The sequence below is a fragment of the Natrix helvetica genome, assembly GCF_964273705.1.
Source record: "Natrix helvetica genome assembly, chromosome: 1".
In the NCBI taxonomy this organism is placed as follows: Eukaryota; Metazoa; Chordata; class Lepidosauria; order Squamata; family Natricidae; genus Natrix; species Natrix helvetica.
Window position 1 is genome coordinate 40,820,086 of NC_138548.1, and position 27,899 is coordinate 40,847,984.

At 38.2% G+C, this 27,899-nt stretch overlaps 1 protein-coding gene across 6 annotated transcripts in view; it reads left to right on the plus strand.

The window, feature by feature from the left end:
• BEGAIN (brain enriched guanylate kinase associated) overlaps positions 1-21,904 on the plus strand; it is a 178,158-nt gene extending 156,254 nt beyond the window's left edge. For 5 of the 6 annotated variants that reach the window (XM_081937884.1, XM_081937885.1, XM_081937889.1 and 2 more), the window contains 3 exons: positions 7,939-8,046; positions 12,972-13,055; positions 19,567-21,904. In XM_081937884.1, coding sequence (XP_081794010.1) covers positions 7,939-8,046; positions 12,972-13,055; positions 19,567-20,940 — 1,566 coding nt within the window. In that variant the 3' untranslated portion in view covers positions 20,941-21,904. The remainder of the gene's footprint in view (positions 1-7,938; positions 8,047-12,971; positions 13,056-19,566) is intronic. The other variant, XM_081937886.1, reaches the window with a different exon arrangement.
• The last annotated feature ends 5,995 nt before the right edge of the window (positions 21,905-27,899 follow it).

Sequence of the window (27,899 nt, forward strand, 5' to 3'; positions counted from 1 at the left end):
ATACATTTCTATTTTGGAAGGATACAGACCCACATTTGATTTGCTTTTTCCTGAAAATGCCAAAGAGCTTTAAGTATTGCACTATGCTGATTCTAAGTTCTAATAATATTTATATTTCTCTTTATACAGTATGTCAATCGTTATGAAGGATGCCATAAATCCTGAGTTACTGGTTGCTCCAGCTTTATCTTTGGGATTAGTTCCACCCTGGAATATCCAAAAATTATTAGCCACATAAGCCTCAACAAATTGTAGCATCTACTTTTGACTGATCTCAGAAATTAAAGTTGGGCCTAGGTAATATTGGATAGGATAGGACCATCGTGAAACTCTAGAAGATAGCAGGGGCACATGGTGTTACCAAGCTAATGGTGTCAACGTAGTTGATTTACTTAGCTTAAGACTCTGTGAAAGTTTGCTTCAAAGATTTGATCTGAAGGTAATATGATCAAATCACTCCTTCAAAACAAATTGGATGCCCTTGAATGGATTTGGCAGTTTGACGTTTCCCATACTTATTTATCAATTCATTCTGATATTTCAGAAGTAATTCAGTTGACCTAACATGTTAAAAAAATGATAAATTGAATCAGAACTTGAGTGATTCACTCACTACAGATAGTCCTTGACTTACAACAGTTCAAAGTTACAAGGTCACTGAAAGAAGTGACTTATGACCATTTTTCACACTTACAAACTTTGAAGCATCCCCATGGTCATGTGGTCAAAATTCAGATGTGTGGCAAATGGTTCATACTTACCATCGTTGCTGTGTCCCAAGGACACATGATCTTGTGCAACCTTCTGACAAACAAATTCAACGGGGAAGCCAGATTCACTTAACAACCGGGTTACTAACTTATCAACTGCAGCAATTCACTTTAACAACTGTGGGAAGGAAGATTGTAAAATGGGGCAAAGCTCACTTAACAACAGAAAGTTTGAGCTCAATTGTGGTCATATGTTGAGGACTACCAGTACTAATAGCTACTATCCTCTCCTGGTTTAAGTGCAGTGAAGCATCTGTATTTTCATATTGTATATACTTTGGGTGCAAAGTTAGGAACATGACAATTCCTGATCATGTTCCTCCCTTTTCATGTAACAGTGATGTGCAACCTGGGGGTCCCGAGTCCATTTTTAAACCCTTAGATCTCCCTTGATCATGATTGCTTAGATGAATATTAATGACATCAGATAATGGAATGGAATGCAAAATAAAACAGTGCAAAGCTCTTTAAAGTTTTAGAGGTCGCAGTAGAGCTGTCTCCAAAAGAAAGTTGGATTAGAAACATATTTTCTTAAGTAGTTTGAAATGTTTCAATTTGCAATCAGTCACACATTTTTCATGGGAATTTGCTAATAGATTTAACTTAAAAAAAGGCTTGTACCACATGACTTCTTTCATCTTAATAGCATGAAACAGATTTAAATGGTTTGAGAACTACAATTATACAAGCCTCATATGGCACATGATATGCCATTTCAGATCCACTTATTAAGACTTATTAAAAGTGAAATTCTTGAGTACAGGAATTTTCCATAGCCAGTTCTTGGGTATGTGCCTCTAAGCAAGCATTTTGTATTGATACATCAAATTGTGTCTGAACTTTTACAATCCCCTTTTGGTGACAACAGTGGTCCCAGTATCGGAGATGACATTTTTCATTGCCCTGACTGAAATTGCTGAAAATTGATACTAAATTGCTTGTCCTTTTGAAGGAAGAAATATACCCCAAAAATGAGCATAATGTTAAAAAAAAAACCTCCTAACCTCGTAATGGCAGCCTCCTATAAGGAAAACACATATAAAATGATATATCGGTGGCATCTACCACCGGCAAGACTTGCCAGAATGTTCCCTGGGATCATGCCTAATTGTTGGAAATGTGGTCACAGAGAGGGGACCTATTTCCATCAGTGGTGGACCTTCCCAATGGCGATTAAATACTGGGAAAAAATCAGGCAGTGGTTAATAGAAATCACCCAACATCAATTAGATTTGAAACCTGAAACCTTCCTGTTAGGACTCAAGCCCCCAGATATCAACATGGAGATATGGTTTTTGGTGTTGCACATAACCATTGCGGCAAGATTGGCATTTGCCCAGGAATGGAAGAGCGATCAAATACCAATGGATAGGGCAGTAATAAATAAAACTAATGAATCGGATAGACTAACAAAATTAATTAAAGGAAAAAAGGACTCAGAATTCTATAACTCGTGGAAGAGGTGGTATAATTGGGTACAGGAACGACCGAATAATAACAACTGAAGCAATAATATATGTTTAAATCAGATACTGGTAAATAATATTAATCAGAAATTAAAGGACGAATAAGAATTGATGAAGTAGGTACGCTGACTAGATGGGCTGCATATAGTGCAAATGTTGGTGTTAAATATTAGGCCTACTCTTAGGACGGTAATGTTAAGTTTGGTTATTTAAATGCTATGATTTCTTGCGCGGTGACGGCAATATGTTTAAAATTATGTTTGTATGATTTTATTTTTACAAGAATAAATAAATAATTTTTTTAAAAAAAAAAACTCCTAACCGTTCATGGGGAAAATCATTGGAAGCATTTGCTTCCAACCATAGATTTTTTTTTAATGCAATTGTTGAAATGGTACAAAATGTTGCAGAAATAGACAATCACTTAAATATGAGCCAGCAGTATGCTATAGCTGCCAAAAAGCCAACACAGTTCTAGGCGGCATTAACAGAGGAATAGAATCAAGATCATGTGAAGTGTTAATACCAGGGTTGAAATGCTACCAGTTCGGCTCGGTTTGCCCAAACTGGTAGTTAAAAAATGCTAAACAAAAGAAGTTTTTTAAAAAGTTCTAAAGATCAGCTGTGCGACAATTAACTATGGCGCGCAATCGTCAGAACTTTTTTTTACTTTTTTTTATAGCAAAACTCATAGTTTAAAAATGCTTTAAAAAGTTTTTTAAAAGTTCCGACAATCATCGTCGGAACTTTTTTTAAAAGCATTTTTAAACTACCGGTTCAAGAGAACCGGTAGTAAAAAAATGTTTTAAAATTTTTGGCATGCATGCATGTGTGCACGTGTGTGCACAAGTGAACTGGTAGCAGACTTCAGAGCATTTCACCCCTGATTAATACCAATTTATAATGCCTTGGTAAGGCCACACTTGGAATGCTGCATCCAGTTTTGATTACCACAATGTAGAAAAGATGTGGAGACTCTAGAAAGAGTGCAGAGAAGAGCAACAAAGGTGATTAGGGGACTGGAGGCTAAAACATATGAAGAACGGTTGCAGGAACTGAGTATGTCTAGTTTCGCAGAAAGAAGGATGAGGGGAGACATGATAGCAGTGTTCCAATATCTCAGGGGGTGCCACAAAGAAGAGGGAGTCAAACTATTCTCCAAGGCACCTGAGGGTAGAACAAGAAGCAATGGGTGGAAACTAATCAAGGAAAGAAGCAACCTAGAACTAAGAAACTTCCTGACAGAACAATTAATCAATGGAACTTTCCTCCAGAAGTTATGAATTCTCCAACACTCGAAGTTTTTGAGAAGAGATTGGACTAGAAGACCTCCAAGGTTCCTTCCAACTCCATTGGAACTTCTGTTCCAACTTCTGTTCTGTTCTACTCTATTCTCTTCTAAATACATAATCCAAAAGTAAGCATTTTTTGCAAATCAGTGTGAAATACAAATTACCTTGGTTTTTTAAAAAAAGGGGGGGGGGGAAATGAAATTATTATTCATCTTTAAATATAGCATTTGGAAGGAAAAAGCAATATGAAGGTAGAGATCTACACAGATGAAAGTAGTTGGATAAGATGTTTTCTAATCTATTGTACATGCTCCAAGTGTAGGAATTGAATATATCATTTAAACCTTAAGTAAATTTTATAAAAATGTGTATGTTTTAAAGTAGTATTCAAAAAAGTACACAAGAAACATTGCATGTAGACTGCATAAGAAATGTGTGTATTATTAAATTTACTCCCCAATTGCATTCCTGAACTCCATTCAAGCAAATCCTGTTTTTAAGGTGAAACCACAAAACCAAGTTTCTATTGTTATTGTTATGGTAATCTGGACATTGCTTTGCATTTATTAACATCATCATTTTCATGTTATGCCTGTTAAAGATATTCACCTGTGGCATCAGTTTCATCAAGCATTTCAAATTAATTTCCACAGGATATTAGAGACACTGTTCGTTCATGCTGAACTATTTACCCTGGGCTTGACCTGTAAAACATACCTATTTCTTTGCAGACAAAAAAAACCGTTCTCAGAGAGTTTGCACATGTAATAATTTATTAGTTTCCCTTCTTTTAATGTTTTCCACTGGAATTGCCTTACTTGAAATAAGTTAACCAGCTAAATTTTCTACCTTTTCAACTTGCATGCTGAATAGTTCCTTTGGAAACAGTGGAGACCTGCCCTGAGATAGTAAAAACTGTTGTTGTTTTTTTGCCACCCGTTAAATTTGGGAATGCATAATTTCCCATCCACCCAAAAATAAAGTCTTGAAGTCCCTTACGTTTTGCTTTCTTGTAAGCAGTCTGTCACATTTTGATTTCTATAATTACATTTTACCTTTGCCCTGCATTCCATATGCACAAATAAACATTTTCTACTCAGCTAGTTACTATAAACATCAAAATAAGGAATAACATGCAAACATTTTCTCAAAGCAAGAAGTCCTTCTAAAAAAAGACAGAATGGAAAAAAAATTACAGCATAGCTGTGAGCATGTGGTTTTTTCCTCTCCTCTCCTCAAAAAGCAGCACCTTTCTCTTACTTCAGGATACAATAAAGTGGGTGGTAAGGGACCATGAATACCTAAACCAATTAGAAGGAATAAAAGTAATGATGATGGATGGATCCTGTCCCTCTATCGCCTCCCCATAACCGTTGTCTTTTAAAAGATTGTCTTTTACATTGTTTTTTTCTTCAAACTTTTCTTCTGATGTTTTCCTTGATTTTTGCTTGGTGATTACACTGAAATGATTTTGGGATTTTACAAAATGCTGCAAGAATTTTGCATTAAAAGATAATATAAAATATGATATTACTTTATCTCATAATAATAATATAAATAAGAAATTGGAATGCCATTATGTTGTTTTGCTTTAAATTGGAATATTTCATATAAAAGGATGTAAAAACAATTACAGTCAAATGAAGGCTGAGGTATGATGAAAGCAATGTATATAAATACTGCATACTTGATTTAAAAATATGTGATTCGATATGAATTATAGGTGATGACTGTGGAAGGGACGCACGGAGGTTTTTGTAACCAACCGTCACACTTTCTACAATTTGTAATGGAAGATGGTTTTGTGGGTTTTGTTTTTGTCTGTTTGTGTTCATTTAAAAAATAAAAAATAAAATTCTTCCAGAAAAAAAAAAAAAGAAATTGGTGGCTAGAAACAGGACTTTGAAACTTCCTGTGCTATCGTTGTATTTAAGTACAATGACAATAAAGATTATACTTATACTTATCTCATGTAATAGAGAGAGCAAATGTGGGACAGTGCTTAGCATATCAGAGAAAATCCAACTCCATGTTTCGTCATGTAGCTTGATGAAACTGGACAGTCTTATTCCCAGGGATACAAAGCAGTGGAGAAGTGTGTTGCAGTCTTGCAATAAAAAGGAAGTGAAGATAAGTGTATGTCTGAGGAAATCTTTTTTGCAGAGGAGGAAATTGTTAAAAGGAATATGTGTGGTGTGTTTCTTCCTATCTTCCCTCCTTTCTTTTCAAAGAGAAATAAAAGGCTGCAGAAATGAGAGGAAATAATAATAGCAGTAGTATTATTTGGGGCTGGGAGATGGAGGAGGAGGAGGAGGAGGATTTTGGAAAAAAAACACTTAAATGGTTGGTTGCTTTAGACCTTAATTTAATATGGAAACTTAATATACAAATAGGTGTACCTGTTCTTATGAATAAAGCATAATTTGAAACCATAATTTATTATTAATTGATTGCAAGTAACATCACATGATTTGCCAGTAGGCATGCATAGTTTACTCCTGGCTTAGTTTACACCTTTAAGCACCTGTAAACCTAGAGGGAAAAGCAGGGAAAAGGTAAGATAAAACACCCTGGAGCAGAGCAAACTACCCAAACACTCTAATTTGCAATGTTATGATAGCACATTTGCAATATTCAGGTTGCATTGAGTGATATTCCTAGCTACACTTTAAAAATTGTGAAATAAATACAAAAATTATTGTAGGAGTATTTTGTCTTGATGCAATTTGTGGACATTTCTGTCAGAACCTTCAGGATGCATTTGCCGCTCCCATCTGTTTCTTCAGATGCACTGAAAGAAAAATTGCCTGGAGCAACTACCCCAATTGATTGGCAGATAAAATAGTGCAGATGCCCCCATTGAAAAAGTTCTTCTGCCAGCAAATAATTGCATGAACTTAAAGAAAATAAGGCTAGCTATGGGTCCCTCCATCAACTGACTGGAATGAAGCACAAAATCTTTGTGCCTCAAGCTTACAGAAGTTATTTCAGTCAGTTTTGGTACATAATAGCTTGTAATGTTTTAATTTAATAGAGGGTTGGGCTGGTCTTTTAAGGCCTAGGAGTATATTTGGAATGCTAAAGATGGATTATACGGTATCTCACATAATAGTTGTCATGGAAGTTTGTCTCTTCATGTGATGGGTACCATGGTGTCAACCACAAACGAATTGTGTTTGCAAGACAGTAAGCAAGTAAAGCTACTCCCCACTAGCCCTTCTAGTTCCCCAATATTCTTCTGTCTATCCTGCTTTGTTTTTGGGGAGCTATAGTCACAAAGCAACTAGGCTGCATTTTGACTTTCTGAGAAGGTTTATGAGGTCTACCTAACTATAAGTTCAGGGCATCTTTTCTCAATAAAGATGTTGTTTTGCAGCTGCTTGCTTCACATTTATTTTTTAGATTATTAGCCAGGTGAGTCTGGCACCAAAGGAAGTATATCAAAATATCACACTACTTACTGCTGCTTGAATTTTATAGGATTTTTTTTTAAAAGAAAGTTTTAAATCAGAGGTTCCCAAACTTTCTCAGTTCATGGCACCCCAAGTGCCTCAGTAATTGTTTCACAGCACCTGTAGGCTAAAACTGTGGACTACTGCTGTGTTTTCCTCACAAACTAAAAATATCCCATGGAGCCCTGGAGGCTGCAGTGCAAAGATCAAGAACTGTGGACTTTAAATGATTGTTGAGAGAATATTTGGTATTCTTCAGATATAAACACTTCTGGCAAGGTACTGCTCTAAATGGCAAAACTGAAGCCTTAGAAATAAGGAAACAACTCAGGACAATGAGAAGAATTGGCCAAAACATGACATATCAGAGGTATTGGAGGAAGGAAGGGGAAATCTACATTATGCTACAAACTTCCATTCCTCTGCTAGGATTTCTTCTAACTTTCTTCCACCCTGCAACTCCTTTATATTTTTTCAAAATCTGCTCTAGAGGATTGGGAGACATTCAGGGCCAGATTTTGAGGTCAATTGTGGAAGGTATATTACATAATTGTGATGGATCTATAAAAGCAAACTTAAATAATTACCCTTAAATTGTATCTCGGTCTTACAAACATTGACCATAAGAATATAAACATGCTGTCACATTAGAGGCTTACAACATGATATAAAAGCACAGTATATTTTTCTGAAGGTCCTATATAAATATTACAGTCCAGTTGTACATACCTGATACTGGTACCCGAAAACAATGACTAGAATCAATTTATATGAAAGCTGAGTGTTTTGAAATGTCAGCTTTCAAGTCTCTATTATATGATTCTTGATAAGAAATGTAACAGGAAAAAAAGAGAAATATTAGAGAAAGGACCTTTCATATAATTATTCTTTGGCGAAACAACAGCTCAGTAGCTTGTTTTAGAAGGGGAAAATGTTGATTGAACTGTTTTGTACCCAGGCTCAACACTATGAAGAAGAAAAAAGAGCATTAAGCCACGAAATAATAGCCCTCAATAACCATTTGATAGAAGCCAAGGTGACAATCGATAAATTATCAGAAGATAATGTAAGTATTTTCTCTACTACAATATATAGAAAGATAAAAGTAAAAAATTATGACATAGGATAGAAATATAATGTTGCAAGTAATTTTGTTGTTATTATTTTTGTTATCTTCAGCTATTAACGACAGGTACTCCTTGTTTAGGGACTACTTCATTTAGCAACAATTTGCAATTACAACATGATTTAAAAACAAGTAACCTTACAGAGCCAATTCTTGCATTTACAACCTTTTCAGTCTATAAAGGAATGGAAAGCTGAAGTAAAAGTACTGTTATAGTTTCACTGAGAAATTGCTTAGCCTAATGACCAAATTGTTGGTCCCAATTGTGGTTGCTAAATAAGGACTACTTGTACTCCACTTATGTACAGAACACTTATTTTATTATTAAAGGTTTAGCAAAACATGTTGGTTTTTTCCCTAACAAATGGGAGAATGATCTCAGTATCAAATGGTGCCAGCAACTTCTGACACCTTCATTAAATTCTAATTATATGATATATGCTGGTCTACTGTTCTAAATGTTACTTTTTCTGTGCAAGCTAAAACGTATGAGGAAAGGTTGCAGGAATTAGGTATGTTTAGCCTAGTAAAAAGAAGGACTGAGGTAACATGATGGCAGTGTTCCAATATTTGAGGAGCTGCCACAAAGAAGAGATCAGCCTATTTTCCAAAGCCCCAGAAGGCAAGAGAAGAAGCAATGGATGGAAACTAATCAAGGAAAAAAGCAACCTAGAGCTAAGGCAACAATGAGAACAATAAACCAGTGGAACAGCTTGCCTTCAGACATTGTGGGTGCTTCATCACTTGAGGCTTTTAAAAAAAGACTGGAGAACCACTTGTCTAGAACATTATAGGGTTCTTGCTTCAGCAGGAGGTTGGATTAAAAGACTTCCAAGGTCTCTTCCGACTCTGTTATTCTATTACTCTGAAAGCATCCAGTCTCTGATTCACAACTATCATTGTCTCTGTTTGACAATATGCTGGTTTACTTTCCCTCAAATAATTTTATGGGATCAGTTAACTTTAACAGTGGATTACCTTCTTTTATGCAGAATTTTAATTGGCAAACATTTAAATAAATGTTTTCCCCAGTGTTCATATGACTTTTATTTCGTCCGTGAAGCCTTCCTTGTTGGTTAGTATCAAGTCAATGATTTGTGCCTTTCTCTATCCTCTGAAGAAGAAGGCCATTAGCAAAAGAAATCAATAATTTCCTGGGAAGACAATGTTTGACCTAGTTTGTTATCCAACAAATGCTAGGAAAATTAAAGTCCCCATCACTATCATCCCATGTCTTCTTGAAAGAAGAGCAATTTGCTCCTGAAAAGCATCATCCCCATCGTCTCCTTGATTAGGCAGATGATAGTCTACTGCTTTTATTCATCCCTCCATATATTTTAACCAAGATGCTTTTTAGAGCACCACCAAATAAATTCATTCACTTCAATTTCTATACAAGCATGGATGCATTTATTTACCATACCATTCTTTTTTACTGCTTTTATTTCTTTGAACTAATTGTATCCTTTCATTGCTATATTCCAGTCATGGAGGTCATCCCATTAGCTTTCTGTTACATGTATATTAAATAATATGTACTATAAAATGCATGAATATTATGAGCCAATCTTTCTTGCTTTTTATTTAAATGGTTTACTAGGACACGTTTCAATGTTCTTCCTTATTTTTAGTGTACAAGTCATTATCTGATATCAATACTATATATTTTCTTCTCTAATTCCCCACAGGATTCAGTTTATCAATCTCATCAGTTTTAGGCAAACACATTTTTTTCCAGACCTTGTGCCAAGAAACTTATGCTGATCATCAAGTTTATGATCTAGGGAATCAAATGTAACATAACTTGCACAGCCAGTCATTCCTTGGCAATATTCTTCTTTCTGTTTACAGTCCTTTCCCCCCCTTCCTTCCTAGATGTTTGATGTCCCTAATGATGTAAATTGTAGCACTTTTTAGCAACCTCCACATTAATTAGCAGGAAGTAATAATTGTTAGCAGATTTGTTAACCCATGGAAGTTATTCTGCTGCATTCAGATCCACGCTTTTGCTCCAATGAAATTAAAGTCTAGGCATTGCACATTTATTTTAGTTTCTCAGAACTGTGAATTGTGTATGTTCTTCAGTGATCTTCCACCCTGCTTCCTGTTCAGTGATATCCTTTTTTTCCCTTTGAAGAGTCTGACTTATTTCTTTAGTTCCGATGACCCATCGTATTTTCAATGTAATATATAGTTCAGTTCTTACTTTACATTGATCCCCACCAATTCATTATACTCACATTGAATACTGTAATCTTTTCTCCATCCTTTTTTTCTGAAAAGAAAATGACATGTCAGAAGAAGCTTTTCATCACCCAGGAGTATTTATAGAGATTCTTCAAAGTTCTTTTCTGCTTGAAGAAAGTCTACCAAGAGATTAAGAGAAAAATCCTGAAACTCTGATTAGCTGTTTGATCAACAATCAAACAGTAGATAGTAATAGCAATAACACTTAGACTTATATACCACTTCCTAGTGCTTTTACAGCCCTCTGTAAGTGGTTAGATGCATGCATGGTAGATACAGACATGCTGTCACTGTTCGGTGTAGTAGGAATTTTGCATGGAGTCCTTCAGGCTCTCTGAGGAACAAGCTCAACAACCAAGGACCGAGAGCACCAAACTTCTTGATAGTTCAACCTTGTGCTACATATATTCTCTTCTATTGGAAGAATTTTATGTGAAATGACTCACTAGCCTGGCAACCCATAGATGAATGTGGATTGCATTTATCAGGACTCCGTAGATTAAAATTCATCTGTAATTCTGTTTTCCAAGTTTACATGATTTCACTTGGTTGCCAAGCTCAGATTTGCCTGAAATCTCTTTGATGTATCAAAATTGTATTAATGAGAGGGAAAGAGTTCCAAGATTCAAATTTTGGACCTCCTCTTCCTATATCTTGGCCATTCTTTTCTCAGGCTTGACGTTCTCTGCCATGTCATCTAGCCCTTGTGTGCCAATGGTTTTTCTGAGCATGAGAATCAGAAATTCTTATTTCATCAACTTCAACCATTTTGTTATTAAACAATTGTTCGCCCTTAATCAATGTAAGGGTATAGTTCCCTTCTTTACAACCATGGCAGATTAAATCCATTGCTTTTTCTCTGTACCTTTCTCACATTTTGGTGGAGACTGAATTTAGAAACCAGCAATGGCTGGTTCTTTGCATAAGGAGAGTTGCTGACTTTTCAGAGAGAAACAATCAGGAGCCAGTAGTAACTATAGATGGAAGGATCTGTAAGTCTTAGAATTGAAAGGAGCCTTTTCAGCCATTCATTCCAACTCCCTGCAGAAATGTTCCTTTTGTGTATTTCTTTAATTTAATTTAGGCTCCTCCAAGTAATTTAATTCTTGGACCAAATAGATCTTCGTAAATACCAACATTTTAGATTGTATCTAAAGAAAGAAAAAAAACATGTAAATGTCTTTAATGTGCATGGCTATTATTCAGCCAAATCAGTTTTCATATGAAAAACCACCATGCAAGTGGCATTTGAGTAGATCAATAGCAGGGCAGATTAAATTGAAAATACGTTGCAATTAAACTGCTAGGTTGCTATTATCACTACTTTCACCAAACTGCCAAAAAAAAAATTCTCATTTTCTTCAGCGGTGCAATGAATGATAATTACTCTAATAAATATATCTGCCAAGTTTGAGAAACAATGGCTGAATCTATCATGGTTGAAGTAGTTCTCCTACACCTGATAATCTACCAGCCACTAACCTACTGTATGTAGTGATCAGTCTTGCTCAGTGTAAAATGATTTTTCCCTATAGTCTCAAAAAATAAATGTAGACTCCAACTACTTTTACATGGCATATATTCACTTAAGTCCAGATTGGTCAAAATTGGAGTGTTCCAAATATTTTTATTCCTGTCTCTATAAATGAGCTGGCCACATGGATAGTTGCCTGCTCTTGAACAGACCTAACTAAGAACTTATGTGAATGAATAGATCTTCAACCACAATCATCTTTATAAAAACAGTGCATAAAACATTGTTGAAGATTTGGATTCAATATTTAGAGTGTGCCACTAAATTAAATTAGTGCTTCAGATGTCTTTGGGGCAATTTTCTTAGTCTTAGGTGAAATTAGAGGTAGAAGGTTCAGTAGCTATAAAAGATAAATAGACATTAAATGCAAGACTGAAATGCTGAGCCAAGGCAGAAATATACTTCCTATATGCCTTGGAGTCAATAAGTATTCCCACATCTTTCCAGATCGTTGCCGTTCAGTTTTATGAGCACCATAAGTAAATAGAAAAAAAAACCTTTGAATTAAAGATTGCCCATATTTTCTGTGATGCAATCGTGTATCCAAGTGCCCTTTAATCAGTGTTTCTTTCATTTTTTTTTCAAAATAAGCATTTATAGAGACAGCAAAAATCTTAATCTATGAAAAGAAAAAGAATGAAATTGGATTTGTGGAAATGTCTTTGTTATACTCATTTTGAAAATTGAAGTTGCTGGATAGAATAATAACAGGCTTAAGTTGACATTCAATTGTGTTTTTATTGCATTGCATAACTATATGTAATACAGCCATGATTGTCTTAGTCAATGAGTTATTTCTGACTTCTATGTATTATTGTTCTACTTGGGAAGATGACAATAAATTCATGGAGATTGCTTGTCCCTTTAAAATGAGACATTTGAGAGCATGGACATTGTCCAATACAACCTTCCAGACTGAAAGCATCTGGTGTATGGATTCTAATACAATAAACCTTTTGTTATCACATCATCATTGGGATGAAACTTTAAATTTATTCGGTTCTTTCTCAGATCTCTGATGACAGCTTTTTGGATGTTGTGGTAGAACTAATAATTTTACATGTCATTTTATGTTATTTTTCAGGAGCTCTATAGAAAGGATTGCAATTTAGCTGCTCAGCTGCTCCAGTGTAGCAAGAATTACGACAGGGCGCATAAGCTTTCTGAGGTAACATAAACAAATATATCAGTAAAACTCGTCAGTGTGCTTGCTATCAAGGCCTAATTCTTCTTCGCAAGAAGTGTGAGATGGAGACAGCAGGATGGATGCTCTGATGCAGTGCCTAGGCAAGAAATAGGCAGCAGAGGGAGAAGTAACCAAGGAACCCAAGGGCAAGCCCATGTTCACTAACTATCACAGTGCTTCTCAATTATTTTCTGTCATGCCCCCCCTAGGAAGAAGAAAACATTTCGCCCCCCCCCCCCCCGCGCGACTGTAAATAGTATCATTTGTCTATAAAATTGTTATAAGTACACCTCTGCATAACATAGCACACCGGTCTTTCCTCGTCTCCCACCGTAGTCACATGCTTTCTTTCCTCTTTCCCTCTTGCTTGTCTATCCTTCCTTCCACCCTCCCTTCCTCCTTCCCTTCCTTCCTGCCTCCCTTCCAGTTCCCTCCTTCCTCTTTCCCCCTGCCTGCCTGCCTTCTTTCCTCTTTCCCTATCCTCCTATCCTTCCTTTCTCCCTCCCTCCTTCCCTGCCTCCCTTCCAGTTCCATTCTTCCCTCCTTCCTTCTGCCTCCTTCCTGCCTGCTTGCCTTCTTTCCTCTTTCCCTCTTGCTTGTCTATCCTTCCTTCCACCCTCCCTTCCTTCCTGCCTCCCTTCCAGTTCCCTCCTTCCTCTTTCCCCCTGCCTGCCTGCCTTCTTTCCTCTTTCCCTATCCTCCTATCCTTCCTTTCTCCCTCCCTCCTTCCCTGCCTCCCTTCCAGTTCCATTCTTCCCTCCTTCCTTCTGCCTCCTTCCTGCCTGCTTGCCTTCTTTCCTCTTTCCCTCTTGCTTGTCTATCCTTACTCCCTCCTCCCTTTCTTCCCTCCCTCCCTGCCAGCAGCTCCTCCAGCATCCCAGCTGGAAGCAGCAGCACAACAGTCGCCGTTACCAGGGGCGAAGGGGTGGCGGTGGCAAGATCGGGCGACCGCCGCCCCTTTGTCCCTTCCCCAACAGCGGCTGTTGCGCTTCCGCTTCCAGACAGAATCCTGGCGGTGGAGCTGCTGGCGGGGAGGCGAGCTACCTGCATAAAGACGCCGCCGAGGGCATGGCAGAATATATCCCGGCTTGAAGTGGCAGCGCTGGGGACTGCTCAGAGACTCATCAGAGCCGCGGGCTGGAGCTGTGCAAAAAGTCTGCTTGGGCTGGGGGGGGGAAGGGAGGGAAGCCTGGGACAGCCATGCTTCCCTCCCTCCCACCCCCGCCCGAGCAGGCTTCTTCCACAGCTCCAGCCTGCGGCTCCAATGAAAATCCACAGTCCGAAGTGCTGCCACTTCCAGGCGGGATATATTATGCCTCGCCCACGTCGCCGCCGTTGCACCCAGATGGAAAGGGAGCCTTCGCGCCCCCCTTTACGGAGCCTCGCGCCCCCCCAGGGGGGCGCGCCCCACTATTTGAGAACCGCTGAACTATCATGAGAAGGTCACTAAGATATAATGCCTTGACAGTAGCATTCACTTCCTGGAATGGAGAAGAGAATCTGGGTGGGATCCTAAATTGAAACAACTGGATGACAAAATACTAAGAATGGGCGGATATTAATGCAACCATGTTTGTGCCCAATAGCTGCAAGGCCAAGATGCAAGAATGGAGAATGTTCAAGAAGCTCCATGTCTTCTGTGCATTATTTTGATTTGCTTATATTGTCATAAACAAACTTCCATGGATTCTAGGCTGCTTATAAATCACAAAAACAATCCAATCGCTCAGCTGCACTCCTCTCTTAATAGTGTTATATGGTTAAATGGGATTTTTCTTACCACAAACTCTGCAGAAAAGTATTACTAGAATAGAGGCTATCCCAGACTCAACTGCCAAGCTGTAACAGTGTAAATGGTGGGAAATTCAGTATTTTGCCTGCCGCAACAGAATATTTAAGGACATTCTACCCAATAACATACTGTATATCCGCCTATCCATTTAGCTATTCTTGTGAATCTCCCAAAAGTATCTAATTCGCAACTTTGGGAGACATGAAATACTTTCCTAGACTTATCTAAAAATCTAGCTTCGCCCAACTGTACTCCTCTAGATGATTATGGCAATTTTGGATTCTGGAAGTTGGAGCCCTGCCATATGTAGAAAGCATCTGTTCAGTATAGTTCAGCAATTCCTAGAGATTAGCAGTTTTGTCTTTGAACCTGTCAAAGCATCATAGGAAGTGCCTGGGCACGTATGTATGTGTATCTGCAGAGGCACAGACATATGCCTAGGCACAGACTTAGATACAATCCTGATTTTGGCATTCTTGTGCAAGATCTTGCAACCTCGTGGGATTTCAGTGCTTTGTTTTGTTTTCTTTTATTTTGCTATGGAGCAGCCAGGGTGCCTTTTGAGGGTCCTGCAGACATCTCATTGCTGTGCTTGCCTAACCTACTTAATCAGGTCAGTTAAAGACCTAGCAATTACATTTGCACAGTATGCTCATTTGAAATCTAAATCGCCGTTTATTTTTTTTAAAAAAATCCTAATTAAACTTGAAAAGGGAAGAAGGAAGTAATAAAGAATGAATAAAAACCTTTTAAGCTTTCGTGATATGATTATTTTTATAAAAAACGCTATGCATTCTTCGTATTGGACTCGGTCATGTTTATTTCATGTTTAGTTCAGAAGTCATAAAATTTATTTATTTATTCGTTCATTTGCATCCGTTTAAAGAATGCCCAACTGCAGATTTTGCTGGGGATTATACATAATTAAAAGGGGGAAAACAATAAAAAAGAAAGGGATGATATGTATCTGGAAAGACTACATACAACAAAACCAACTAAATGCCAAACAAAAGCTCACAGGGCTCACTCACCATCTTGTCCTAAAGTCAGAGAAGATAGCCAGGTTTTCAGTATCTTACCAAAATTCATCGGTGTGTACAGACCTTGGGGTGAATGCTGTTCCCAGAGCGCAACACTGCAACAGAGAAAACACACTGGGTGACATTATTCAATTGAGGAAACATGAAGCACATCCATTCTGCCATATTGTACAGGACAGGCAGAAACAATTGTCAATCGGCAGTCTCTTTAGCCCTGGAGGGCTTTACAGGTGGTAAACAAGTAGCTTGAATTGTACCTGAAAATTGGCAACCAATGCAGCTCATGGAACAGTGGTGTCCCATGGCATATTGAGGCATGGTCTTTGCTGCCCACGCTGTCCCATTTTTGAACAGTTATAACTTCTAAGTGATTTTCAAGGGCAATGTCATGCTGAATACATGATAACACTGCAGTCATAAGGTGACTAGGACGTGAGTGATATCTGAAAGGCCTTCAGAATGAAGAGCAAGTGCAACCAATGTATTAGATCAGTGATGGCTAACCATTTCGGCACCAATTGCCCAAAGTGTGCAAGCGCGCACATTCCCAAAATGCAAAGCATGTGCGTGCCTTGCACATGCACCCCATCCCTGCGCATGTGTTCACACGCTCCTGCGCCCCCATGCTCAGAGAACACCAAGGACCCCATAGCTAATCACTAACCCAGGTTGTGTGTTAAAATAAAAGAAACCATGTATATGCATAGCTATCAATTTTTGTAGAGCTCCTAGAACGCATATTTGATCACATCCAACATATGAGGACCATGTGCCCTCTTCTGGCACCCAAAAGACTTTCTAATTAGACAAGATAAATGTTTTCAGCCTTTTTGGATAGGGAGGGGGGAATTCAAAATTGCTAAATAAGTACCGTAAATTTAAGTTTTGTGTCTTATTGCAACTCTTTCACTCTTTAATAATACTAAAAGTCCTCGAAGTCTACAATTTAAGGCATTGTTTTGCACTGATACAAGTAGCCCTCAACTTATGACTGGTCACTTAACAATCAATCAAACTTATAGCGGACCCCTTCCCCCCACCCTCCAAAAAAGGATTTACAACCAAGTTTCAAACTTCTGATATCCCCCTCCTGCATTGACATGATTACATTTCTATATGACTACAACCATGTGGATTTAAATTGTTTGTGGACCCTGAGATTCCATGACCATGACTTCCCCCCAAAAAACCTGGTGTTTAACTTCTGGTTTCTGGTAAAACTGCCCCATAGCAAACAATAGATTCACTTAACAATCACAACATTTGCTTAAATGATTGCGGCATTCACTTTATGACTTCCATGTTCACTTAACAACTGGCCCCCAAAGTCATAAAATTGAGTCTAGTGGTGTGATGATGTGATGCATGACCATATCAGCTTACAACAGTAATTGTGGGATTCAATTGTGGCCTAACTCAAGGAGGACCCATATTTTCCACAAACATAAGAGGAGGGAGAGAAGCAAAAATATCAATCTTGACTGATAAGGGGGGGGGGGAGTCAGAGTTGATTAGTATCTGGATAGGACACCAAAGGAAATCTCAAAGCTACAGGCTAAATTGGGAATTGGAAAAAGTATCCCAAGGGGTGGGCGAACCCACATCAATATTGTTGCCAAGGAAACCATATATGCCTGTTCATGAAGTGGCTAGGAGTTAAACATGCTCAAGGGAGATTTTACTTTTCCTCACTCTGCTGGTCAGGCATCACCAGTGAAAGCTAGTACAGGAATCTAATCAGGAGGAGGGGTGGGGAAATTGCATCAATAAAATTGTGCATCCCTAGTCAATATTATTTGCTTTTTAACTGTTAACATAATCACACGGATTGACCTCCTTCACAAATTAATTTTGAAAACAATCCCAAATCACTGGATTACAGCACCATTTTATGCCTGTTTGCCAGGCTGGAAGTCTCGCTGGAATCTAAGGGTGGTTTTTTTTTCCCCAAGCAAAACTATTTGCAGGATTGCAGACTTAGTTTTGTGGACACACAAAAAAATGAGACTGGGTGTCTTTGCATTTCTGGGCCCTAAATTATCTTTCAGGTTGCATGTTTTGTCACCATCTCTTTCTTCATTACAGCTGAGAAAACGAGAACAGCTGCTTTCGTGGCTTTGCAGTCTGTGAAGGATATGGTTGCAGTACGTGTGAAGTGCATGCTACTGTGCTGCAGATGTTCATATATCATAACATTTGGGGGGGTGGAGAGATCAGGGACATTGAGTTATCTTGTAAAAAAAATGCGGCCATATCAAAATATTTTTAATTTGCTTTCTTGGCTGAGTGCTGTAACTTTGCCTTTATTTTGACAGTGACTGATTATCAAGATGAATGCATTTTGTTAGAAGTCAATTCCATTAGCACATCATACTTGCAAAAAGCTTCTTTACAAGAAGAAGATCTAGCTACCATAGAACTCTGCCCTATTGATTTATTGTGGTTTTGGAATGAAGGCTTTTTCCGGAAAGCTACATTTGGCTTTATTGTAGTACAGCTGTTGCGAAGTCTTATTCTTGCCATTTTGACTTTAGGCTCAGAGCCATTAACGAGTCCAACATTTAGGGCACCTTGTTAGGCAAATTGAAAGGGGACCCTTCAGGTTGCTGTGTGTGGTTGCCTCCTTCCTGTTTCTTTTGAGTTTCAAATGGAGGAGAGCACTGTCCATCCTAGACAATCTTTCCTGTCCGTCCAGGACTTGTTTATTTTTTAAAAAAAAACAGGTTCAATTGCAAGTCCCAGTCAGCGTCTGCCAGTGGAATAAGTAGGGCTGTTTCTCACCTTCAGTGGCTACTTTAACCTAGCTCAACGTTCAGCAACTTGTGGCTCTGGAGCCACATGTGGCTCTTTCATCCCTCTGCTGTGGCTCTCTGTCGCTCAAAATATGTCTCACAATCACCAATGTGTGACACCTGCTGGCATGCAATTTATTGAGCTTTTCGACTCCCGGTAGGCCAACCATGGATAAATCCAAGAAAAGAAAAGTTTCTGAAGAAAACAGAATGTTTAATTCAACTACATATGCTAGTTTTGTGGCCGCTTAGGAAATAGTCAGGCACGGCAAGGGCTTTGTGGCTCCTTTTCTTTTCTGTGGGAAACAGGTACGAATGGCTCTTCGAGTGTTTAAGGTTGATGACCCCTGACCTAGCTTGACATGATTGCTCACAATCATGTCAATGAGGAATAACTTTATGTCACAGGAACGAGCTTATTTTGACAGTGGAAGTAAGTGGAAATACAACCTGCAATCCTCAAGATTAATATTGATCGTTAATTTGCAAACAGGTCTTATTTAACAGTACTTGGTGTGTACGGTATATTAGTGCATTGATATCAATCAAAAACTGATAAAGGGAAAGATATTCATGTATTTAAACATCTGAATGTTAAATGTCTTCCCTCTATGAGACAGGACAGCATATAACACAAACACACAACAAATAGCTAACTCCTTTAGTCAACCAGGGCAATCTGCCATGTTTGAACATTTGAGTTAATAATTCATTCATGATAGGAGCCTTATTATTTATTATTGTTTTCTTTCACTTGAAAAACCACATTTATAGGCTTCAATACAGTAACTGGGATTTCTAGATCATAAGCTTTACTGTTGACAACCCTTTCATATATTTTTTCTTCTCCTTCCCTACATTTATTTCAGCTGCCAGCTGAATTTCAGGAACGTGTCAGCCTCCACCTAGAAAAGCATGGATGCAGCCTCTCGGTACCTCTGTGTCATACATCATTTGCCGATAACATACCAACTTGTGTCATTGCAAAAGTCCTGGAAAAGCCTGATCCAAACAATTTTTCTCCCCACATGTCAAGCCCATCAAGCAGAGATCTTGCCTTCCAGGAGTCTCTTGGAAAACTTGGCCAAAGACCTCAGTACAAGTCCGACATTTACTGCAGTGATACAGCTCTTTATTGCCCCGAGGAGAGAAGGCGGGAGAGAAGACAGAGTGTAGACATGCAAGTAAAGGGTGTTGGGTTCTTGAGGTCCCAGAATTCCACTGACAGCACAGTTGAAGAAGACGGCTTCCATTCCAGCTTCTCTCATGAAGCTTTCCCAGAATATGTTACCTCTCTACCTACTTCTAGTTCCTACTCCAGCTTTAGTGTAACGTCTGAGGAGAAGGAGAATGCCCAAGCTAGCACTTTGACAGCCTCCCAGCAAGCCATTTACCTGAGTAGCCGCGACGAGATGTTTGAAAGAAAGCCATCTTCAGGTTATGAGCAGGGGAGTCCAAGGTTCGCCAAGGCTAAATCTATTCAGCACATGGAGCTGGCAGATGACAATGAGAACTCCCCTACTTTCACTAGGACTATGTCCCCTTATGCAAGTGAGCCTTATCATTTCTCGGCCATAACAACTCAACAAGCTTTAGCATCACAGAAGATGCGCAGTGAAAGCAGGAACTCCCACTTGTCAGAAGAAGATCTACCTGGACAGTGGAGACAGCTTAGTGTGGAAGATATTGGTGCGTATTCTTACAGGAACAGTGGCAGGCTTTCTCCCTGCAGCTTTTCAGAGCAGTATTACAGAAGTCCTATAAAGAAAGGAGACAGTCGATCAAGTCCCATTTATGCTAGTTACAAAGGTGATAGCTTCTCAGAGGGAGATGATGTTTGTCAAAGTAGACTTGTGGACTCCTGCTTCCTGAGGACAGACAGTGGCCTGAATATTGACATAAGCACCAGTTGTAAGCAGGACAAATTGCCCTCTTATAAAACAAAAGAACTGAGGGACAAAAAAAGTGAAAGAATCACAGTCCAGGTGTGCAGTAGCAAAAGCATTGATGGGAGTCCTGTGTTGAAAAGAGAATATGTTGATGTTAGTCCAAACAGTTCAGCTGAGTCCCTCAACCATAGTTCTATGGAGGCTTCAGAGATCCATCAGTCTTCCATTGAGCAAGGAAGCCATTCAAGCCTCCATAGCAAGCAGCAGCAGCAGTTTCAACGGACTGGAAGTACAGGCTTAAGTCGAAAGGACAGCCTCACAAAAGCACAATTGTATGGAACCCTCCTTAATTGAAACATCTTCCAAAGCTGCAATAAAGAGATAGAGAGAACGAGACAGAACTATATATACGTATATAGTTATACGTATAACTATATACGTATACGTATAACTATATACGTACACATATATACATATACATACGTGTATATACATATACACACATGTATATACATGTGTGTATGTGTGTGTGTGTGTATATATATATACATAGAGAGAGAGAGAGACATACAAACAGTCACAGTTTTAAGCAGGAAAAATGAGAAAACCTGATAAAGGGAAAGAAAAATATTACAAGACACTTTTCACATACAGTAATGACTTTTCCATCTTGGATACTAACCCTTTGCCCACTTTTATAACCTAATATATTTTTATAAACAAAAGGGTATTTATTAGATTATCCTTAGTACTCTCAAGCACTTTGAGTGACATTTTTTTGTTCCCTTCAAGTAAGTTTCTTATTTATTTTTTGTGCATGAGGCCACGTGTGCCTACATTCTTGGAGGGAAAGGGAGTTAAAAGAGAAAGGGAGCAAGAGAGAAAAAGAAGGGAAAAACTTTTGCAAGGACAAATCAGACCCTACAAGATTTTAAAGCGTAGATTGTGTGCAGTGCAAGATATACAAGAATGTGATATTATAAAGAAATCTATTTTTAAATGAAATGGAATCAAAATAAACCACAAAGTTACTTAATACATATGTATTTAGGAGAGGAGAAAACGGGGGGGGGGGGGGGAAATGAATGCACAAAGTGATACAGATATTTTGGTTTGTCTGTCCCATTGTGTTTCAACTTCCCCACACTGTACACTACCTCAAAATTAATTGAGGGGTTCTTTGGTCACTTATTTTTCTGTAAGCTTGCATTTATATTGTCTCAACTGCATGGAGTGTCACAACTAGTACTGTATTTTGCATTACTTAATAAAAGGCACCAGTGAAAATGTTTTGATTTTTTTCTCATTAAAAGATGTTCTGACAGGAAGTTGTTACTGTGTATTCAATGGTTAAGCTATATACAAAACGTATGATACTTATGCTACATCAGACCAAGCCTCATGGGCTCTGGTGGTGAACCGTTCTCCCCATGATGTTTGTCATGAACTCAAGTGATGAATAAATGCAAAATTATGAACCAGGCAGCCATGTTCATAGGAAGCCCTCTGTTTAGTACAGCTTTTCAACAACAGTGCGGTACTTGGAGATGCCTACCAATTTCTATTATGCCGTTCCGTTTATGAACTCCAAAATAGCTTCACCCCACCATTCAGATATAGTAAAATATGCATGATCAGAACATGAATTGGTTATCATGGCTAGGGAATTCTGAACATTTAATCCCAATTGATCTGGAAGATGCCTAAAGACAGCCTATACAGGATCATAGGAAGTTGCTTAATAATGAGTACCTTATGAATAAGTGAGCTCAGTATTGTCTGTATTGACTAGAGCAAAATCTGTAATATCAAGAAGGAATTTTCTTCTTGAAGAATTGGATATGTGTTGGGATCAGAGCTCTTCAGCTGCCTCACATAAACTCCTAAAATCTGCCACTCATCCACAGACCCTTTAGCAATCATCACTAATTGTTTATTCCTGTCACCGTGAAATGTATTGCTGCTGCTACCATTTTGCTTCCATTTTTGGAGTGTCTTAAGGTTTGACTAAATATCTTGTTTCTATAACCCCCTGGATGTATGGTCATTGATTAAAATGAACAGCATTGGATTAAATTGGTGAAGTTCTTCAAGATTCTTTTTAAAGTTGGGGTTCAGCATGAGATAACAGCTGGATTAAGGTTTCAAGGAAATCTTGATTCAAGTAATTGTTCAGCCCTCTAATCCCTTGCCGGCTTTAGGCAAGTTCCTGTACCTTAGCTTAATTTATTGGGCAGGGATAGTTTTATAATTAAATGGATGAGTACCATTTATTCAATTATACATTTTAGAACATTAATTGTTGAATTGTGTTCATGGTAAATGGTTCATTGGGACTCTGTTGCTTAAAGGACAGGCGAAAAGCTATTTTTTTAAAATCCAACATCCTGTTTTCAAGAGAGGCTAAACAGATCCCTCTAGAAAATTTATAATTAGCACACAAATCCTGTAAGCCTTTCCAAGCAAGTTGTTCTAAAGAGAATATTACCTCTGGACACAATAGATTCTGCAGCCATCATCTTAGATTCTGTGATACTGTTCAGTTTTGTTCTTTCATTTTTAATTAAGCCCTCTTTAAGTATTGAAAACAGTTTAAAAGATTGTGTTTTTGTGAATACAAACACTCAAAGCTCATATGCACATTAACCAGGCTGGGCATATAATCTTCATTCCTTAATAATGCCTTCATTTGTGCCTATGATAAGGACATTGTTTCAAATTAGATATATTCTGATGGTGGGTTCAGACATCATACTAAAACCATGGTTTGCTTAATTGATCTGTTGCGTTATAGACTGAATTTACAGCGTACGCTAAGCCATAAATATATGGGTCCACTCAACACACTAAGTCTAAAGTGAAAAAATATCTTAATAAAGTGTGTAAAGTAATCATGCATATTTATAGATATGTGGAGTGTCAACAAACCATGTTTTTTTTTAACTGAGACTATCTAATATGCAGTCTAATAACAAAATAACAGGAAGCTTTCAAGATGAGTTGTGAAAATGATCAAAGGGTTTAATGTAAATGGCATACAAGGAAAGTTTGAAAGAAATAGTCTACAGCGATGTGCATGAAGAAAAGTATATCATTTTCAAATATTTTAAAAATACACAAAATAGCAATTAAACCCTCTTTTTTATCTCAGGCACAGGACATCAAGCATAAAAGAAAGTGGAAGGACTGATAAAAAACAGCTGTGCAAAATGTCTTTCTGTCATCTGCTGAAGAACATTGGGAAAAAGATTCCGCCTTTCTAAGGAAAGACAATTAGTACTCATTATATGAGGGGTATTATTATTTGTTCAGATGACCAAGATAAGATCTTAGTATAATTAGAAGCTGATCTGTAAGTGATCTATAATCTATAAATGCCAACTGCCATTAATTCTAAGCCAGTCATTTCTAACCTTTTGCCCTAAGGCTGCTGATGGCCCCCAAGAGAATGCAGATAGTATAGGGGGCAGGTACCAGCATACATCTTTTTCCAGTGCTGAAACTTCACAAGATAATCGCCTTTAATTTAAAAATATAACAGGCTGCCCTATTAGGACCGTAGCCACTGATTTGGATGATATACAGTAGATCCTTGAAAATGCTATCGGAAAGGACCTGTTTTTCAATAAGTATTGGCTGCCCAGACTTCTTAATGAGATACAAAATATGTTATGAAACGCACATAACTCTAGCTAATCTGCCTGACAGAATGTCTTCCTTTGCATGAACCCCACCAGTCTAAGGTTTTGTCCTTGGCTGCCACCCATTCATCTGATGAAAAAAAAAGGGCCTCCTCAGACATGGCTGCCACTCTCTGCCTTTAGGAAATCTGGAGATACGTCTTTGTTTGCGAGGCTCTTCGCTGTACATTAGTTTACTACTATTTTTGTGTGATTTTGGGTCAGTTGTTCTCTCTTAGTCCAACCCACCTCTCAGGGTTATTGTGAGGAAAATAAACGGAAGGAAATATGTTGGGATATGTTCATTACTTTGAATTATTTGTAAAAAATAATAAAGGCATGAGAAAAAAATAAATAAATAAATCATCTTCATTTAAATAGTAGGATGAAGTATGAATTTAAACAAATAAGGTCGCAGAAAGGAAAAAAAGGCTTTCAGGTTAAGCACAATTGCTTTTAACTGGGTAACTCCAGTTTTTATTAAATCTTAACTCAGCCTGTTACAGGTCCAGATATTTATGACTTCTCTGAGGAAGGCATTTCATCCTTGGGATGCTTCCAATGAGAGGGCCTTCCCCTGATAAGCATCTTTTCACATCACTTGGGAGAAAGCTAAGATTAAACAAGGACATATATTAAATATAAATCAAATACTAATAGATGCCCCTGATAAAGATTTAAAATCTGTTGACAGTTTCTCACATTAAATAATAACAGCTAAATGTATTAAATGTATACAAATGTGTACAAACCGTGCTCTTTCCTTCCCTGATAAAATGCTAGTTTTATGAAAATTTCAAAATTGCCATTAGATCAGCTTTAAGGCATGCAGGCTTAGAAATCTAAATTTAACATTTGCCTCAGTTCATGGTTATAAAACATTCTGAGTTTGCCAACTGAAGCTGTTCCTATGGCATCAATCCAGTCAAAGCTAAATTTGGCATCCCTCCTTTGAGGATAGCTACAGCTAATTTTGCTTTTCAATCAAGATATAGATTTTATCCAATTTGTCTGTGATTCAGTTTCTTTTTGTCCTTTTGCCTTTGAAAACCTCTTCCTTAAAAAAAACCTGACTATGTCCAGGTCAATATTTAATTCTTGGATCAATATATTTTCAGACTGGCTACAATTTGCAAATCCCTTTGTGAAGAGAGCAGTCTGGATTTGTAAGGTATTTCATGGCAGAAATCAAATCTCAGTTGGTAGTCCAAAATGTAATGCTTGTGTGTGTGTGAATATATGGGTTATATTTGTGGACATTTACATCAGGGGTGGATTGCTGCTGGTTTTACTACCGGTTTGCAACCCGCCCGCAATGCAGCGCACATGCCAGAATTTACAGTGTACTGTGCATGCACATTCGCTAAAAACAAAAATGGCAGCAGCCCAGCGGCAGCGAGAGAACCTGTTCGGGGGCGTGGCAGGCCTGGGTCACTGCTGGTTCTGTGACCCAAGCCTGAATTCCACTACCAGTTTGGCTGAACCGGGAACAGCCCACCTCTGATTTACATGCTGCAAGATGAAGGGAGAGAAAATCAAAAGGCAACTAAATATATTACAGTATAAACCTTAATAGGATTGCTAGAAAAGAATAAGTAATCTGAAAGGGTTTGTGTACTCTGCAATGCAAGGGACAAATACAAGAAATGAGGCTTTGCTATTGGGAAAGTTAAATTGTTACCTTGAACACACCATCTCACTATATGGCTCAAATCACCGTGAGAATGAATATATACTGATTCATATCTGATTTGAGATTAATAATAAAAGGAGGTTAGGGTTTGATTGAAGGCGAAGGTAAAAAAAAAATGGCCCTGCAATAGAAACCCAATGAAATTGGACCTCTCAATGAACAACTTAAATTTAATCCAGAGTATAAATCATAAGTATGGTTCTGCCTAAGACTGAATAAACCTATATGTCATTGTAGATTGATGAACATTTTTTTAATTTAATGAGAGTATAGCAACCTCTATCAGAAGGACATAAATTGAAGGGACTTTAAGGTGAAAGGCAGTGGCGTTTACTTGAGACAAAGCAAATCAGACAGACAAAAGTGTTGTGCCATCTTGTTTGAAGCCCTACACTTCCCATAATGTCTCAGAGGAGTAGAGCTTGCAATGCCACAGTGCTGCTTTTGTCATGCGCTTCCCCAGATCCATTTAGTGTACTGTTCAGGGGTCCATCTGCACTCATGATTCTTGCTTGAAGAGCAGGTAACAGCTGTACCTAACCTTTGGATAAATGTATCATATGCACCAACTGAACCTGTTTCTCGTTACAGTCACTCCTGGGTTGTTTGGAAGAAAATAAGAAATTGGTATCTTCAAGTCAGTCATGATTCTTAGAAATAGCTCAGACAAATCCCTGTAATTTTCTTGCTAACTAGTTTTTGGAACTATTGTACCATGTCTCCTTACTCGGGCTAAGACAGAATATCTGGCCCAAAGTCACTTAGCAGGCTTTGTGCCTAAGACAGGACTAGAACTCCTGATCTCTTGATTTGTAGCCCGGTGCACTTAACCACTATATCATTGCAGTTTGCTCCACGTGGAGCTGCCCTTGAAGACCATTCAGAAATGACAGCTGGTATATACTGTAGTATGAGTAGTTATGAGGATGCCACAGTATACCCACATAACCACTACTGTGACAACTGCACTGATTACCAATCAATTCTAGATGCAATTCAAGGAGCTGGAAGTCACCTATCTGACACAGATCTGGATATCTGAGGAATTGTCTGTCTCCAATTCTCTCTAGGCATCCTACAAACTAAAAACTCCAGGTTGGCATACTCTTGATCCCATCAGTTGACCAGTGTATTCTGGTAAAATGTGTAAGTCACAACTTCTTGCAGGGTCTGTCCTATGGAAGAGGGTGAAATTCAGCTGGCCCTGACTCAGCTAGTCAATTAATTAATGTTTTCCCCTCAGTAGTAGAGATGTCTACAGGGTGTTGTTAAAGAAAGTTGAGATGGTGGCCACAACAGTGCTACAGAAGCTCCATTTGCTTTATTATGTGCTGCCATCTTGACTTTTTAAACCACACCTTTGGGTCCAACATGACATGCAAATATGCTATAAATATGTAGGGGTAGAGAGAGATAGTTTGTTAGCTTTGTTCCCGATACAGTGTTTATTTTATTACTGCATTTGTATTGTGATGCTCTTAATCCTATTAAATCGCACGCGCACCGAACCGGCAATAATGCCAACAGAAACTTACCCCTGATCCAGAGATACTCTGAGAGTAGGTAGCCTTGTACATGCTCAGGGTTGATGTGTAAAAGATTTCCCGAAGAGAGATGATTTAACTTGAAAGCCCTACATAAATGCCTCGTTCATGAGCACAATTCTAGTCAATCATTGGGGTTGTTACACATTGTCTTTGGATGCCAATTAATCGTAGGAAGGTCCAAGTAGTTTGATCTTAGCATTTATTTTGAGCAACAATGCCGGCAATTAAACTTACTTAGAAACAATTGGAACTTTCTGCTTTATTGCTTATTAGACCAGCTGATAATCACCAAGTATTTGATGCCAAGTAAGGTGGAGTGGGGAGGCATTGCAAGCAGATTTAATGGGCTGTTTTCCAATGATGGCCACTTGTTTATTGTTGCTAAAGGACAGA